The sequence below is a fragment of the Balaenoptera ricei genome, chromosome 15 (assembly GCF_028023285.1).
Source record: "Balaenoptera ricei isolate mBalRic1 chromosome 15, mBalRic1.hap2, whole genome shotgun sequence".
NCBI classification, from domain to species: Eukaryota; Metazoa; Chordata; class Mammalia; order Artiodactyla; family Balaenopteridae; genus Balaenoptera; species Balaenoptera ricei.
Window position 1 is genome coordinate 819,963 of NC_082653.1, and position 14,574 is coordinate 834,536.

The 14,574-nt window shown below is 64.4% G+C and overlaps 1 protein-coding gene across 1 annotated transcript; it reads right to left on the reverse strand.

The window, feature by feature from the left end:
- Positions 1–1,499: 1,499 nt before the first annotated feature.
- BIRC7 (baculoviral IAP repeat containing 7) lies at positions 1,500–5,833 on the reverse strand. The gene is made up of 7 exons (XM_059897282.1): positions 5,470–5,833; positions 4,690–4,789; positions 4,287–4,368; positions 4,136–4,181; positions 2,769–2,852; positions 2,370–2,619; positions 1,500–1,658 (listed from the first exon to the last, which is right to left on the reverse strand). Exons 1-6 carry the CDS (start codon positions 5,831–5,833, stop codon positions 2,375–2,377), a joined length of 921 nt encoding a protein of 306 aa, XP_059753265.1. The 3' UTR covers positions 1,500–1,658; positions 2,370–2,374.
- Between the last annotated feature and the right edge of the window lie 8,741 nt (positions 5,834–14,574).

The window sequence follows — 14,574 nt, forward strand, 5'->3', positions numbered from 1 at the left end:
TGAGGCCCCACGTCAGCTAAGGGCCATCAGAGGTAGCAGGCGTCCAGCTCCCGTGATGGGGGAGAGGCCTTGCTCAGACCCCTGAGCCAGGGCAGGGTATGTGGGAGTTGATGACCCGGGTACACAGGCTGGGAGAACTGGCCAGGCTGGACACGCCTCTGGGCTTTCCCCCTGGCCGTGGAGCTGGGCGGCCAGAAGGACCTAGGGTGAGACCCTCACTCTGCTCCCAGCCCCCTGGCTCAAACCCCAACGAGATGTCTGCGGCCAGAGTCAGCTCTGCAGGGACAAGGCCCACAGCTACCTGCGTGGGGAGCCCCGGTCCTGGCGCGGCCTCGCAGAAGCCCAGCCCCTCCCCGCCCTTTTCCAAAGGCCAGGAAGCCCTCCCCTTCTTGGATTTTGTCCCATTCGCTCTCCAATGGACGAGGGCACAGCAGCCCCCGCTGACCGCTGACTGCGCCTTCCTTCCGGCTTCTCTGCCCCCGCCCACCCCCCACCTCGCCCCGCAGGCCGGCCGGCGGTGTAGGTGAAGAGCACCCATCCCCCCCCCCCCCCCGCGACCTCCAGCTTCGGTGACCCACGCGGACGGTGAGGAGCCTCCAGGCAGCGGACCTTCCTGCCCCCGTGGCCCTGCAGGCGCCCCCAGGGTCTGGTGACTGGACGTGAGCCAGGGCGGCGGGGCCAGCGCCAGGCCAGGGACGGCTGCAACTTCTAAAGAGTTTGTTGTTTCCTTTCTCTAAAAAAAAAAAATGACACGAGAGAAAACCTCACCCCTGGCCTCCGGTAGCGCTGGGAATGCACTCCGTCTGCAGCAGGCCTGGGGCTGCTGGCCAAGGAGCCCCGTCCCTCAGATGCCCTCCCCAGGGCAGCCAGACCCCCAGGGGCTGCACACACCCATGCTGGGGCGGGGGGGGCGGTGGCCAAGGGGCCTACGAGACGGGGAAAGAGTGACCCCACCACGAGGGTCCAGTGAGCCCATGGTGACCTCCACCTGAGCGCGGTGGGAGTTAGGGTTAGGGCCCCAGGTGCTGCGGCCAGTGGGACCCCCGGGTGAGGGCTGGGCTTGCCCAGGAACCCACAAGGCAAGGGCTTCCTGGTGACAAGCAGAGGGCACTGTTCGAGCTGCCGGGATGCAATAGTCGTAGTGCATCCCAAGGTGCCCACAAGTAGAGGATAGAAAGGAACCTGCCCTCCAGACCACCTTCCCTACCATGCAGGACCTTGGTGGACAATTACAAGTTCAGTTTCAGAAGCAGCCCAAGGCTAGTCCATTCTAAAAGTCCTTAAAATGCTGAAAAGATAAGAACAAGGGAAAGGGGGAAGGGGAAGGGGTGGTGGGAATGGCCTGGAATGGGCCTGGCCGCCGGCCGTGCTGCCGTACTGGTGAGGCGAGGCGGGGGTGGGACAGACGTTTGGGGAAGGTGGTGGAGAGGGGGCTGGTGGTTCTGGAACAGAGGCTGCTGTGCACCATCCAGGGAAAACCCACACTTTATTTTGACTCTTCCAAAGCACCCGCACTCAGGGAAAATGGCTCCCACCCCGCACGCCAAGCCGCCTGCAGCTCCATCTTCCACGCTGGACTGGTCAGTGCTGGACGCGAGCTCAGCCGTGCTCAGCAAGCCACCGAGTGGGTGCCCACGTGGGGCCGGTGCTCACAGCTCCTGCTGGGGAGGAGGGCCGAAGCGGCAGCTCCAGTCGGCTTCTCCCCCCGGCTGGGGACCCTCAGCCCCCAGGGAGTTCCCTTCCCTGCCACTTCTGCCCCCGGATGATTCTTGGAGGGACCTTGGGGCTCAGAGCCCTTGGGAACCCTGAGAAGGCCACGGCTCCTGCCCCACATGAGCATTGGAGGGTCACGCACCCCTCCCCCACCCACCATGCATTTCCACCAGGCCTCAGATCCCGGGCTGAGATCCCCATTGGGGTCTTATGCTCAGGCAGACCCCAGCGCTTTCTCCTAACGAGGGCATCGTGCATTTCTTCACATGCCTCCAAAGACGTCCTCCCCTTGGCCTGGCTGCTGCCATGTATGCCCGGCTGGACAGGAGGAATTACCCCCCTTGACCACTAGGAAAACCAAGGCGGAGATGCGCTCAAGCAGAGTGGTAGTGGCCCCCCAGGGTGCTGTGTTGAGAAGGATTCAGAGCAAATATCTGAGCATCAGCGGAAGGCGTGGGGTTGATTAGCAATGTCTGCCAGGACCAGGGAGGAGGAGGAGTAAGAAGTGCTGGGGTTGATTAGCAATGTCTGCCAGGACCAGGGAGGAGGAGGAGTAAGAAGTGCTGCCTTCCGCTGTGGCAGGTTCCTGCAGGTGGCCCCGCAACAAGATGGCAGGAGCCGGCGTGCCGTGGTCACCGTCCGGGCCGAATGCTCACCTGGCCTAGGACAGGAAGGTGCGCACGCAGCTGCGGATGGGGGCCCTGCAGATGGGGCACAGCTGCAGGCTGGGCGCACACTCGGCACAGGCCAGGTGGCCACAGGGCACGAAGACGACGGCCACGGTGCGGTCCAAGCACACCCTGCACGTCCGCTCCTCCCGCAGGCGCTGCAGCTGCTCCTCCGCATCCGCGTCCCGGGCTCCGGGGGCCTCGAGAGCCACCGGCACCCTCTCGGCCCGGGCTCCGTCTGGGTCTCCACAGCGCGGACCTGTGACATCACCCCACACCCTGACCTCCACCCTCTGTACTGGCCGATGGGAAGGCAGGCCAGACGGGGGTGCCCGCCCCCCACCGCGGGATGCATGAGCGCCGGCCCCGCCCCCACCCCAGGTGGGCCCTCTCCCTCACCTGCCTCCCTGGCGCCTTCCACCTGGACCTCTCTGCTGGGCGTGGGCAGCTCGGGCCCTGGGGGGACAGGAGCTGTGGGCGGGTAGAACAGGGGTGAGGCCCAGGTCCCCAGGGGACACGAGGCCTGGCCCAGAGACAGCAGGCCACAGGTGAGCCCTAGTGCCAGCCCGCTCCCTCACCCACGGTGCGCCAGGATCCCAGAGGCTGCTCTCCACCAGGGCGCTCGGCCCATCCAGCCCCTCGCGCCGTGGCCCTGGACGCTGTGGGCCGGGCCCCTGGGGGCGGTGAGGGAAGGCTGTGCCCGGAGGCAATGAGCAGGGAGAGGTGGGCGGTGTCCAGAGAGGTGGAGGTACCTCCGGCCCCTGCTGCCCGGCCCCCGTCCTCTTCCTGGAGCAGGTCGGCCACCAGCTGCGACGTGGACACGCCGGTCGGCACCACCTGGCGGTACTTACGCTGCAGCAGCCCTTGCACCTGGCCCCGCCCGAAGCCCATCCGGAGCACGGCCTGCACTGCTGGGCACTGGGTCCACGCGGGCCGCTCCTGGCCGCCCCCGACATCTGCAAGGCAGGGCGAGGGGGGCTGGACCGAGGGCAGGCAGGGGCCAGGGCCTCGGGGTCCCGGCAGAGAGGCAGCGGCCCGCCACTGTGGCACGTCACCAGGGCCACCTCAACACAAGGGCCCCTGTGGCCATCACAGCCACTCCATCCATGTCCAAGTCAGGGCTGTGTTCCCAGGGCCTGTGTCAGAGGTGCCGCCACACCGGGAAGATGGAAACCTGATCACCAAAGCAGCCACGGACAGAACCCGACTACGTGCCAGGCGCTGCTCCCGGGGCGACACACAGACCCCTGTTTAATCCCAGTCGAGGCTGGCACCAGCCCCATTGCACAGCTCATGGCATGATGCTCAGGGAGCACAGCCGGGACCTGAACCCTGGAGCCCCTCAGACCCTGTGCCCGCCCACCCCCCGCCCGGCACTGATGGAGAGCAGAGCTCCGCGCCGCCGGCCCCTCTGGGCTGGGGATGGCGGCCGCTCGGCTCTCAGGCGTGGTTGGCTGCCGCCCCGGCAGAGGCTGCCCGGTGCACGGCAGCCTCTCCCCCCCCCCAGGCCCCTGTGCCAGCCTCGGGGTTGGCTGTGCACGCAGCGGCCAGCTCAGGGGTAGCAGGGGATGGCTTTGGCCTCCCTGGAGGCCCGACACACGTGCAGTGCCTGTGTGAAGCCCCCCGTGAAGCAAGCCCAGGCAGCACCCTTCACTCTCCCTAATGTCCTGTAGGGGGGATACCCAACGGCCCGGCCATGGTGCAGGGGGGAGGAGCCCCAGGGAGCCAAGCTCAGGCTGCGTGTCCCGGCTCACCTGAGGGCGTGGCGGGACCTGCGTCTTCTGGTTCCTCTGAACGGTCCTGGAAGGAGCCAGAGAATACCTGTGCCCCGAGTAGGCGGAGGAGCAGGGGCCGGGGGGACCCTCACCACCCACCCCCCAGAGCCCTAGGGCAGGCAGGGCTCACCCAGGAGCCCGGCACGCGGCAGCAAGACTCCTGGATCCTGCAGACAAAGTCCCTTCCTTTTGTCCGGAGCAGGAACTCACACCTGAGGAAAGCGGGTTCAGAAGCCCCGTGGGCGGTGGGCTGGGGCTGTCAGAGGACCCCCCGCACTGGCCAGGTCCGGCCCCGTGGACCCCCCTTGGGCCAGGGTCGTGCCTTCGGCCCCCGCTTCCCCCACCGCCCCTGCGGGGGCAGCTGGGGCTCCGGGGTGGTGGGCGCTTGCTGGGAAGCTGTTTTGGAGACAGACTCTTGAACATCAAGGGAGAAAGAGCAGAAGCGCCGTCCCCAGAGAGTCCCCCCCACCCCGGTCCCTGAGACTCGACACCCCCGGGACTGGGGAAGGGAGGCTGGCCCGCGGAGCCTGTACCTGGGGAACCACCTGGCATGCTCGGTCCAGGGGTCGTCGCCTTGCTCCCAGCTCTGCAGACCCCCGTAGCAGAAGAAGCACCTCACCTTGTCCTGCTGGCCTGGGAGGGGGCCAAGACACTGGTCCTCACCACGCCTGGCCCCTTGCACGGCCTGGTGTGTCCCCCAGGGCCAGGGCTGGGCGCTCCCAGGTGGCCTTTCCTTCTGGGGCAGGGGCTCTCTGGAGTTGCTTGTGAGCCTTGGAGGCTCCCACTGGCCTCTGCCACCCCTTTGCCCAGCGTTCTCAGAATTCACGTGTACCCCATTTTCTCGACAGTGGAATAAGGGTAACGATGTCTGGGTACTTGCCAGGATCGAGGTGCATGTTGGGGAAAGGGATGCAGGGGGCGTCCACAGTATGTATGGAAATGTGGGGGCAGAGCCCTGGTGCCTCCCACCCTGCACCTCTGCCCCAGGTGCCCCCTCCTCAGGATGGATTCCCAGTGACGGAAAGAAGGGGAACTGTCTGCTGTCAGGCTTGGTTTTAGGGGCTCACGACTCCACTGGGGGATGCGGACCCTCATCTCTCTACCCCCGAGGCCCTCACCCCTGCCTCACCCCCTACGATCAACAGATTTGGTGCAGAGAGCACAGATGAGGGGCTGCTACAGGCACATTCCACTACCAACCCTCCAAAAGCCTGTCCCTGGACTCCCGGGGGCCCTGCAGATGCCCCCATGCCCCCCCCTCCTGGCTCCCCCGTCCCACCACCGTCCCCCCAGCCCAGGCCCCTGGGACTCACCGGTGTGGAAGAAGCCAGCGGCGGCCAGCAGCTCCGGCGGCACCACGGTGCTCAGCGGCCAGTCGTAGAAGGAGGCCAGCCGCAGCTCCTCAGAGCCCATCCCCGGGAAGGCGGGCCTCGCGGATGGGGCGTCCCCGGCCCCATCTTCCTCCTCCTCCTCTGCCAGGGGGCGCAGCTGGCCCAGGATCTGCCCGTCCATGTGGTCCCGGCCTCCCCAGGACAGGGCCCTGTCGGGGCACTGGCCCCGAAGGTGGCCGCACGGAGAGTGGGGTCGGTGGTGCCCCCAAGTGGGGTGGCCGCCCGCTGCACAGTGGCTGGGCTCCAGGCCACAGCACCAGCACTTGGTCCCATCCTCGGGCCCCATAGAGAAGACAGCAGCCGTGACAAGCTCTGTGGCAGGGATGGGCCCCTGGGCAGCCGGTTCTGGAATGTGCCCAGCCAGCCTCCCCAGGGCTCCTGACCCCTGGGCCCTGCCTGGGGACAACAGTGGCTGGGCAGGCATGGTCCTGCCCCCCAGATGCCCCGGGTGGGGGGGCAGCCAGGGGACTGGGGGTGGGGGCCGCTGGGGCCCGCCACTTTCTGGAAGGGGCCAGCGCGGCAGCCTGTGTCACATGCTCGCTGCAGCGGGAGTGTCACAGGGCTCCGGGGCCACTGTGAGGGCTGCGGCTCTCACTCTGCTCTACAGGGGACGGCTGGGTCCCTTGGCACGAGGTGAGGGGCCGGAGCATGGAGACCCACCCAAGGCAGCAGAGGGCTGGTACTGGCTCTGGGACCTTGGTGGGGGGGGAGGGGTGGGTCATGCTCTCCGTCAGCTCCGAGCTCCTGGGCAGCGTGCCAGGGGTCCTCTGAAAGCAGAAGGTTCCAGGTGATCTAAACTACACAGTCAGTGCTGCCCGGCGGGGGGAGGGCAGCTCCCTCTGCAGGGATGACACGGGTCAGCCGAGGATGCAGGGGTGCGTAGTGAAGGGCTGGGCCTATGCCCTGGACTGGTTTCCCTGGATGTTCTCGCGCTCTGAACCCTGGAGCTGAAAGGGGCTTGAGTCATCCCGGTGTCCAGCTGGGCGGGAGCAGGAGGCCCTCAGCAGGCCCTGGAGCAGCTCCTGCCCTCCGGCCTTGAAGATTCTGTCCCCTCCCTCGGCCTCAGCGTCCCAGGGGCCCAGAAGGTGGAGCCACATGTGGTGAGGTCGATCTTCCCACTTGAACTAGACCCCCTGAGGCGCTGTAACCCAGACACCGGGGATGTGTGGGGCACGTCCACAATTCCAGCTCCCTGTACCTGCCGTGTCAGGCTAGTCCTGCGGCTTCATCAGGTGCCTAGAGCTGGTCCCCCTCCCCAGGTCCGGACCCCCTGCCACCCCCTCCTTGCTACGTGTGCAGCCCAACCAGCCCAGGGTGCCCTGGCTCCTGGTCTGGGGGGCCCCAGCCCGAGCCCCTGGCCATGTGGGTGCCCCCTTCCCTGGACAGGCTGCCCTCAAGCCTGGTCACAGCCACAGGTCTGCCAATCAGCCCGAGCCCAGGGGCCCCAGCGCCCCCAAACCCAACAGTTAGGGAAGGGGGTGGAGGGCTGTAACCCCAGTGGGCAGAGCGGGGTCCCTAAGACAGAAGGGCTCTGGGGGGGAAGGGACGAAGAGGAAGACCGGACGGGGTGGCCTGCCCCCAGAGCCCCTCCCCGGAGTGCAAACCTCCTTGCTGCTCCCAAGAGCAGAGCCAAGGGGAACAGGCTCAGTGGGGACCCTGCCAAGAGTGGGGGGGAGGGGCTCACCGGCCCCAGGGCCAGGCAGGCCCAGTGAGGGTCACAAAGGGGGATGGGCAGAGGGGGGCCCCACCCGGGCCTGGAGCCCCCATGTCCCCTCGGCGGCCCTCCTCCCACCCCCCCATGGAGCTGCACGAGCCCGGCACAGAGCGAGGAGCCTGGAGCCCAGGCCCATGCCCCAGTCCTGGGAGTGGGGTGCAGTCTCGCCCCCAGGGAGACCCCTTTGACATCCTGGCTGCACTGGCCCTCTGCCCCACACGGCCAGGGTCCCATGGAATCCCTGGAGTCCTCTCCCGGCAGAGGCCTGGAGCCACCTGGTTCCCTGCAGGAAAGCCTGGTAAAGGGTGTGGCCGGTCGTCTGTGCCCCTCCCAGGCTCCTGAGCCGGAGCTGCCTGTCCTGGGCTGCAGGGGCCACTGGGCGAGGGGCGCTTGGGCAACTGGAAGGCCGGGTCTCCCAGGAGAGGGTCCTGGGGGCAGGTGGAGACGGATGGGCCCCAGCTGGGACCTCCCAGTGAGCAGCCTTGGGATTCCCGGCCCTTGCCCTCTCTTCTCCGGCTCCCCACCCTGTGCGGAAATACCGTGACCTCTGCCACTCCAACAAACGGCAGGTGTGCCCGTCCCGGGGCCCCTTCAGTAGGTTTGTCCCGGGGCCCCTTCAGTAGGTTTCTCCGGGGACGGCCCTCTGCCCCGCCCTACCCGCACCCTTTGGTGGCCAGGGAGGAGGACAAGGGTCCCCGGGTACTGGGTCTCCAGCTGCTCCGATCTCAGGAGGGAAACCGCAGCCCCCAGGTTTGCTCTGAATCCTCTGGGCCTGGGGGCTGGCTGACTCAGAGGACCCGCTCAGGTGGCCCTGGCAGCAGGGGCGGTGTCCCCTGGGGGCACATCTGAGGTCTGTCCCCTCGGATCCTGAAGCTCGGGGGTGGGGAGGGGAGAAGCAGGCTCCCTCACTTCTGGAAATTCCAAACACGCGTCCTCCAGGCGCCACCCCACCCCGTGGTGGAGCCTCCCCGTGAAGGAGGGTGGGTGCCTGAGCTGACGGAGCCCCGCCCCGCCCCCCCCCCCCCCACCTGGAAGCAGGTATTTCTGCGAGCACATCCAAGCGTGTGGCTGCACAGAGGAGGGGCTGGAGGATCACCCACAGAGCCGTGGGCATCTCGGAGGAGGACCAGCCTCGGCCTCTGTGCTTGTCTGTAGCCATGGCTGAAATTCTTGACACAAGGAATTATTTGTGTCTTACTTATACAGTTAAATAAAAAGAAATCAGGAGCTAAAAATAACTATCATATGCTTATTCCAGAAACTTCAAGAATACTGAAAACATAAAGAAAGTAAAAGTCACCATCTGAACCAGCTCTGGCAGCACCAGGGCCAGTTTTCCAGAACCGACCTTGCCCGACAGCTGCTTGGGCATGGAGCTCACTGGAGCCTCACAGATTTCTTTGCAACTCTCTGCAAATCTATAATTATTTCAAAAGAAGCAACTGAAAAAAGCCATCAGCCTTCCCTCCACTGAGAAGCACTGCTCTTACTATTTTACTGTTTCCTTCCAAACGTGCTCTGTGTATTTGCTATTTGCCCATTTTCCTCACTTAATGTTATGCGCCAGTTTTTTTTTTTTTAATGGGCACATACCAGGTTTTTGTTGCTGTTGTTGTTTGTATGTCAGTTTTTAATCGTGAACGAATATCTGTCGATGCCTCCGATGGCTCACCTTGACCCACCTTCGCTGTGAGTCTTTACAATGAAATCTCCCCAGGTGAGACGATGCCAGATGGAGATGGCAGGTAGAGGCCTCCAGGTCACCCCAATCCATTTAAAGACAGGAGCCCAAAGACGACCCAGGACCCCATACAATTTGCTCCTGGATTCGGACCAGATCCCCACTCTCCCGAAAAGATTCAGAACCAGCTGGGGTTGGACAGGAATATCCTCAAATTGAGGGCTCCCTCCCCTACCACACCATGATGGGGCCTGGCCCGTGAAGGCAGGACAAGAGCGGTGGGGGGCCGGACCAGCATGATCACAGGTCCCGCCTCCCCCAGAGCCACACTCCCCGGAGAAAATTCTTACATGGAAGCTGTGTGTGCAGCCATTCGAAGGAGCTCTGGCTTTCCTTCAGGATGGCGGGGCCAGGGCCACCGGGGCAGGTGGCTAGACCCGCTGGACTTGTTCCCCTGGAATGAGACTTCTGAGGCCCAGACCTGAGTCCACACACAGCGGGGGAGGGGTGCTCGCCAAGCTCTGGTCCGGTGCGGGCCTCAGGTCTCCCTGCCGGCTCTTGAGTTTCCAGGAGGCTCAGTGCTCAGACGCTGGGCCTGCTGCCCAGGCCTGGGGGCACCACAGACTCCTCTGGGACAGGGGAGTAGGGCCCCCCTCCATCCCACACCCCCACCTCTCTTCTAGCTGAGAAAAGAGCTCCACGAGCGCCCCACCCAGGGGTCTGGGAACCTGGCTGGCACGGGGACACACCGACCTGTGTCCGCAGAGCAAGGACTCCAGGTGACCACAGGGCGCCAGGTGAGCACAGCAGAGCAGGCGCGGGCTGAGGGCCTGGGGAGGGCGGGGCAGAGCACCTGGGGCTGGGATCCACCCCCCAACCCTACCCTCAGCGCCGGCTCCCTGCCCTGTCCACAGAGACATCCTCCCAGAGCCTCTGCAGACAGACCCTGCCTGGTGGCCCGAGCTCCACCTGGGACCCCACTTGCTGAAGATGACGAGGACCCGTCCTTCCAGCCACCAGTGGAAGTCAGACAAGTACAAGCTGGGTGCGACCGGCACTGCCTTTGGGCTGGGTCAGCACAGACAGACCCAGGCGGTCACGCGGGCTGGGGGGTGCCATGTCTGCTGCGGTTCTGGGGGTGGGGTCCTTAGAGCCTAGAACGGTGCCTGGGCCAGAGTATCATAAAGATCTGTGGAAAGGAGAGCGAGAGGGGCGGAGGAAGAGGGAAAGGATGGCTTTTTAAATTCACCCTTAGAGAAGGATGTTCTATACTATGCCACCTCCACCCCTGAGGCTGGAGTGGGGCCCCCAGAGCTGACCCTGAAACCAAGACTGGAGTGGAAGAGCTTTATTTGGGGGTCACTGTAGGAAGCAGCCAGAGGGGGTGGGCAAGGCGCCGATGTTGGGTGTGCTCCTGAGGGTCCTCGCTGTGGGCACCCCTGCTGGGGGCCTTGGAGCCTGCGGACCCCCAGCAGCTGGGCCAGGCTCTGGCTCCGGGCTTGTGACCGGAGCCGAGGGCAGAGCCGCAAGAGGCCAGAAGGGGGCGCGCGGGGAAAGTGAGCACCAGAGCGGCCGGCCCCCTCCTGGGCGTCTCCCCGCTGGCTGAGGCTGGAGCCGCCTGCGTGCAGTTGTCTGGACCACAGCTTCGGGGCTGCCTGGACCACAGCCTGGACCACAGCTTCCGGGCTGCCTTTGCACCCCAGTCTGCATCACCTGGCCTTGTTAGATCAGATGACTTCCTGTGCATGCATGGCCCCAGGCCCGGCAGGATGATTGGCTGGTCCCTGAAGAGGATTCAGCACAGCTAGCCTGACTCCTTCCTGCCCCTTCCCCAAGCCCAGGTGCCCCTCGACGCTGAGCTGGGAGGCGCGGGGGCAGACGGGAATTACGGCCCGGGGAAGGGGAAGGCGGGAAGGCTGAGCAGTGGCCTTCTGGTCTCAGACCCGCAAGGTCCACAATGTCCACTGAGTGGCCACCAACAGCTCCTGCACTCACAGCTCAGCGGCCCGGGAAGCATCGCACCCCTGGGGACCCAGCTGCTGTCCTGGGCTGCGGCTCACAGGCTCTGAGTGGGCCAGGTGAGGCGCCCACCCCAGCCAGAGTTTAGCAGGACGTGTCACCAGACAGAGGGGGATGATGCTGGCATGCAAAGAGACAGCAGGCGAGCCGTGCAGAGAGCCTTTCCTGTCCCAGGACAGTCGCTGCCGGCCCTGGGCTCCCCTCCTCCCACAGGAGGGCTGTGCTGTCCGGCGCCATTCTCCTTACCTGCCCCCAGGACCCCTCCTGGTGCCGGTCCCCTCTCCAGGGCTGGCCCTGCTCACCCTCATTCCCGCCCCACCCACCTACCCTCCCCAGGCACCCGGCCCAGCCATCAAGGCCCCTCCCTTTCCAGGCCACGTGCAGCCCTTGATACATCTTGCACAGTCTTGTCACACTGGCCCCTCTGCTCCTTCTCCTAGTGCCGCCCCCCCGTTTTGTGGCCACACTGGCTGCTGTGGTCCCCGATCTTTGTGGACCTCTAGCGGAGAGTCCTTGTGGTGTCCTGGGGCCTCACGGCATTCGATCCGCACTGAGGTGAGCTGGTGCTTGGCGGTTAAAGCTCTGTGGTCACCATCTCGACATTCTTAATACTTCGTCTTTGAATGTACGTTTTGTAAAGTGCCGTCCAATGGGACAAAGGGGCACGTGGCAGGGATTTGGGGCCTCCCAATATCCCTTCCCCTAGGACCGATTCTTGGCCGCCCACTCCCCTGTCCCCCAGCCAGTGACCATCACTGACCCTTGCCCCAGCAGGGGTCTAGGGGTGAACACAGAGGAACATTGATTGACAGGGATGGGCCCCAGGGGTCTACGACAGTCTGTGTTCCTCTGTGGGAGCCCCCTGACATTAAAGAGCAAATAATAAATAATAACCGCCACCACAGGTCAGAGAAAGATGCGGAGGAAAGGGAGGCAAGGCCTCTTCCTGCTTCTGGAACAAGGCCCCAGGTTTTCACCCTGCACTGTGGCGGCCCCGCTGGGCCGGGAGCTCACCTGCATCCTCTCACTGCCAAGGTCGATGCCCCCTGAGTTGGACGAAGCTGCAGAGCAACTCAATCCCTGCTGTTGTATCAACCACCCAGCAGGGTGCGTCCCGCTCCCACAGCTGTGAGACATCCGGGCCCCAAACCACCTGGCACTGTCTCTGGGGACAGATGGTTGTTTGCTGCTGAGGCCAAAGGTGCCCTTGACCAAGTGGAACTCAGACACCACAAGTGCAGCTCCCGGAAAAGCAGGGTGGGAGCTGACGGGCATGACCGGCACGGGCCGGGGGGGGCTGCAGGGGCCCCAGGGAAGCGGCAGGGCCCAGGGGTGCCTCCAGCCGGCCCCAGACTAGCTGTGCAGCCTGGGCAAGCTTTACCTTCTGGGAGGCTTACCAGCTCCAGGAACCCAGAGCTGCTTCTATCTCACCAGTTTGCTCTCTACCTGTTAAGATGGTTCACCTCCCCTACACCGAGCTGTCTTCCCAGCACCCAGCAGTGGACACAGGCATGGCCCGGGCTGCGGGAGCTCCTCTTCCAGTGGGTGGGCAGTCAGCTCTGCGCCCTGGCTCCCAGGCCTAGCTGGCGAGGGTCTGCCTGTCCTGAGCCTCAGTTCTGGGATGGGCCCCAGAGGCCTTCCCCAGGTCAGGCTGGCATCCCTCCTGGCTCCATCGGAGCTCTGATCCAAGGTGCCCCGTTTACCCCCATCTCTCTCCCCTCTGGGTCGTGGGGCAGCATGAGGCGCATCCTCTGCCCTTGAGCCTTCCCCTCAATGAATGATCAAGCAATCAGCACTTTGCAGGCTGTGAAGCATCCCCCCACCTCAGGGGCTCTGTGGGGCAGGGACCGCCTGTACCCCCAGAAGCCCACACGTGCAGGGCACATAGTCGTGCTCGGTTAACACTTACGGAATTAGGGACCCAATGAGACACTTAAGAGAGGCAATTTCAAAACTGTAAAGTGCTGTAAATTATAGGAGGCACGTCAAGGTTACTCCTGAGCTGGGGCGCAGGAAGAGCCCGAGAACGTGAGCAGGTTTGTGGGGTATGAAGCAGCTCCAGAGAAAGTGCAGAGAGGGTGGTTTCTGGAAGGAGGCCATTGATTAGGGATGAGCCCCGAGAGTTCAGGTGAGAAAGGGACCGGGGAGTGGCTGACGCCAGCACGAGCACCTCGATCACCCCTCGGGTGGCCAGGTGTCTTTGTGTGCAGGCCCCTGGAGGCCAGCTGTTGGGTGAGCCCTGTCCAACCCCCAGGGGGCAGTTTGCTCCAGCCAGGTGGTCACCTGAACTCAGGGCCAGCACCCTTTAAGCCCCACCCCCAGCTCGGCAGAAGGTCTCCTTGCCGGTGAATCCAGAGGCCTCTCTTGGGGGTGACCTGCCAGATCTAACATCATGCAGGTGGCCAATGTGCGTGCCCTCTGACCCAGTGATCTGCCTGCGGGAACCTCCCTCTAGGTGTCCCTGCACAGATGTACATGTGCATCAGGGCCAGCAAGGCTGGCACAGCCTGGGAAGGACCTTCTGCCTCCCACCTTGTACCTTTCAGTACGTAGATGAGGTGCTCTTGGTTTGTTTGTTTGTTTTTTGGCCGCGCCGCGTGGCTCCTGGGATCTTAGTTCCCCGACCAGGGATAGAACCCGGGGCCATGGCAGTGAAAGTGCTGAGTCCTAACCACTGGACTGCTGGGGAAGTCCTAGATGAGGTTTTTCACCACGTGCTTACGTGCCTGTGAAACAAATAGAAAATCAAACCTCTTTAAATCAATGCTGGAAATGTTTAGACGATCCCACCCCAGCTGCGTACGGCAGGGAGGGGGTGCCTGAGGGTGGAAGGACCCGGATGGGGTGGGCTTCCTCTGCCACTGGACACACCTGACAGGCGACCCCTGAGCTACGTGCCTGCATGGACTTGGCTCCTCCCCAAAGCTGAAGGGTGACCGGGGTCAGGTGGGGGAGGGCAGGAGCGGAGTGCTCTGGGCAGCGGGGAGAGCCTGTTGGTCCCAGCACAGACCCGGGGCCGGGCAGCCCCTGCTTCAGAGGTCCCCGTGCTGTTCCAAAGCCTGAGCTGACCAGCGTCACTTGAGTGCCCCACACCCCCTCCCTGTGCCAGGAGCCGGGGCAGTTTCTCCCACTCCCTTCACGGCCGGACCATGGCAGTGACCCTCTGCAGTAACAGGAAGCTCAGCTCCAGACTCCGTGACTCCACCCTTCCTGTGTCCTCAGGCCTGGCAGAGGAAAGGCTTCCCCAGGGCTGGTCTGGGAGCCTCAGCCCCTTGTGCTGGGCCCACAGAGTCCCCACCTTGGGCCTCCGGGGGCCTATGCTTCCTGCTCTGAGCGGCCCTCACACCCCCCTCTCCCTGAGATCAGTGAGGACCACTGCCATATTTCCCAGCTGGCAGGATGGCAGCCCGGGGTGGGCCCAGGTGGTGGCTATCAGATCCTGCCTGCCCCTTCCCTGGCCAGCAGGCCGGTGTGGCCATACCTCCGCAGGCCTCTGGTTTCCGGGGCCACTCCTTCCACCGCTCAGCCCCTGTAACTCACCTCCAAATTTTTCAGTTGCCATTATTTGTGATCCCTGTACTGGTTGAATAGTGTCCCCCCAGATTCCTGTCCA

What these genes read in the sequence shown, in the direction of transcription:
- BIRC7 (XM_059897282.1), bottom strand. Translation starts at nt 5,833, where the DNA reads ATGGGGCCCGAGGATGGGACCAAGTGCTGGTGCTGTGGCCTGGAGCCC. An exon ending in CATGCCAGGTGGTTCCCCAG is followed by an intron (nt 4,369 to 4,689) that starts GTACAGGCTCCG and finishes CGCTTTCCTCAG; the next exon opens with GTGTGAGTTCCTGCTCCGGA. An exon ending in AGGTCCCGCCACGCCCTCAG is followed by an intron (nt 2,853 to 4,135) that starts GTGAGCCGGGAC and finishes ACCCGCCCACAG; the next exon opens with CTCCTGTCCCCCCAGGGCCC.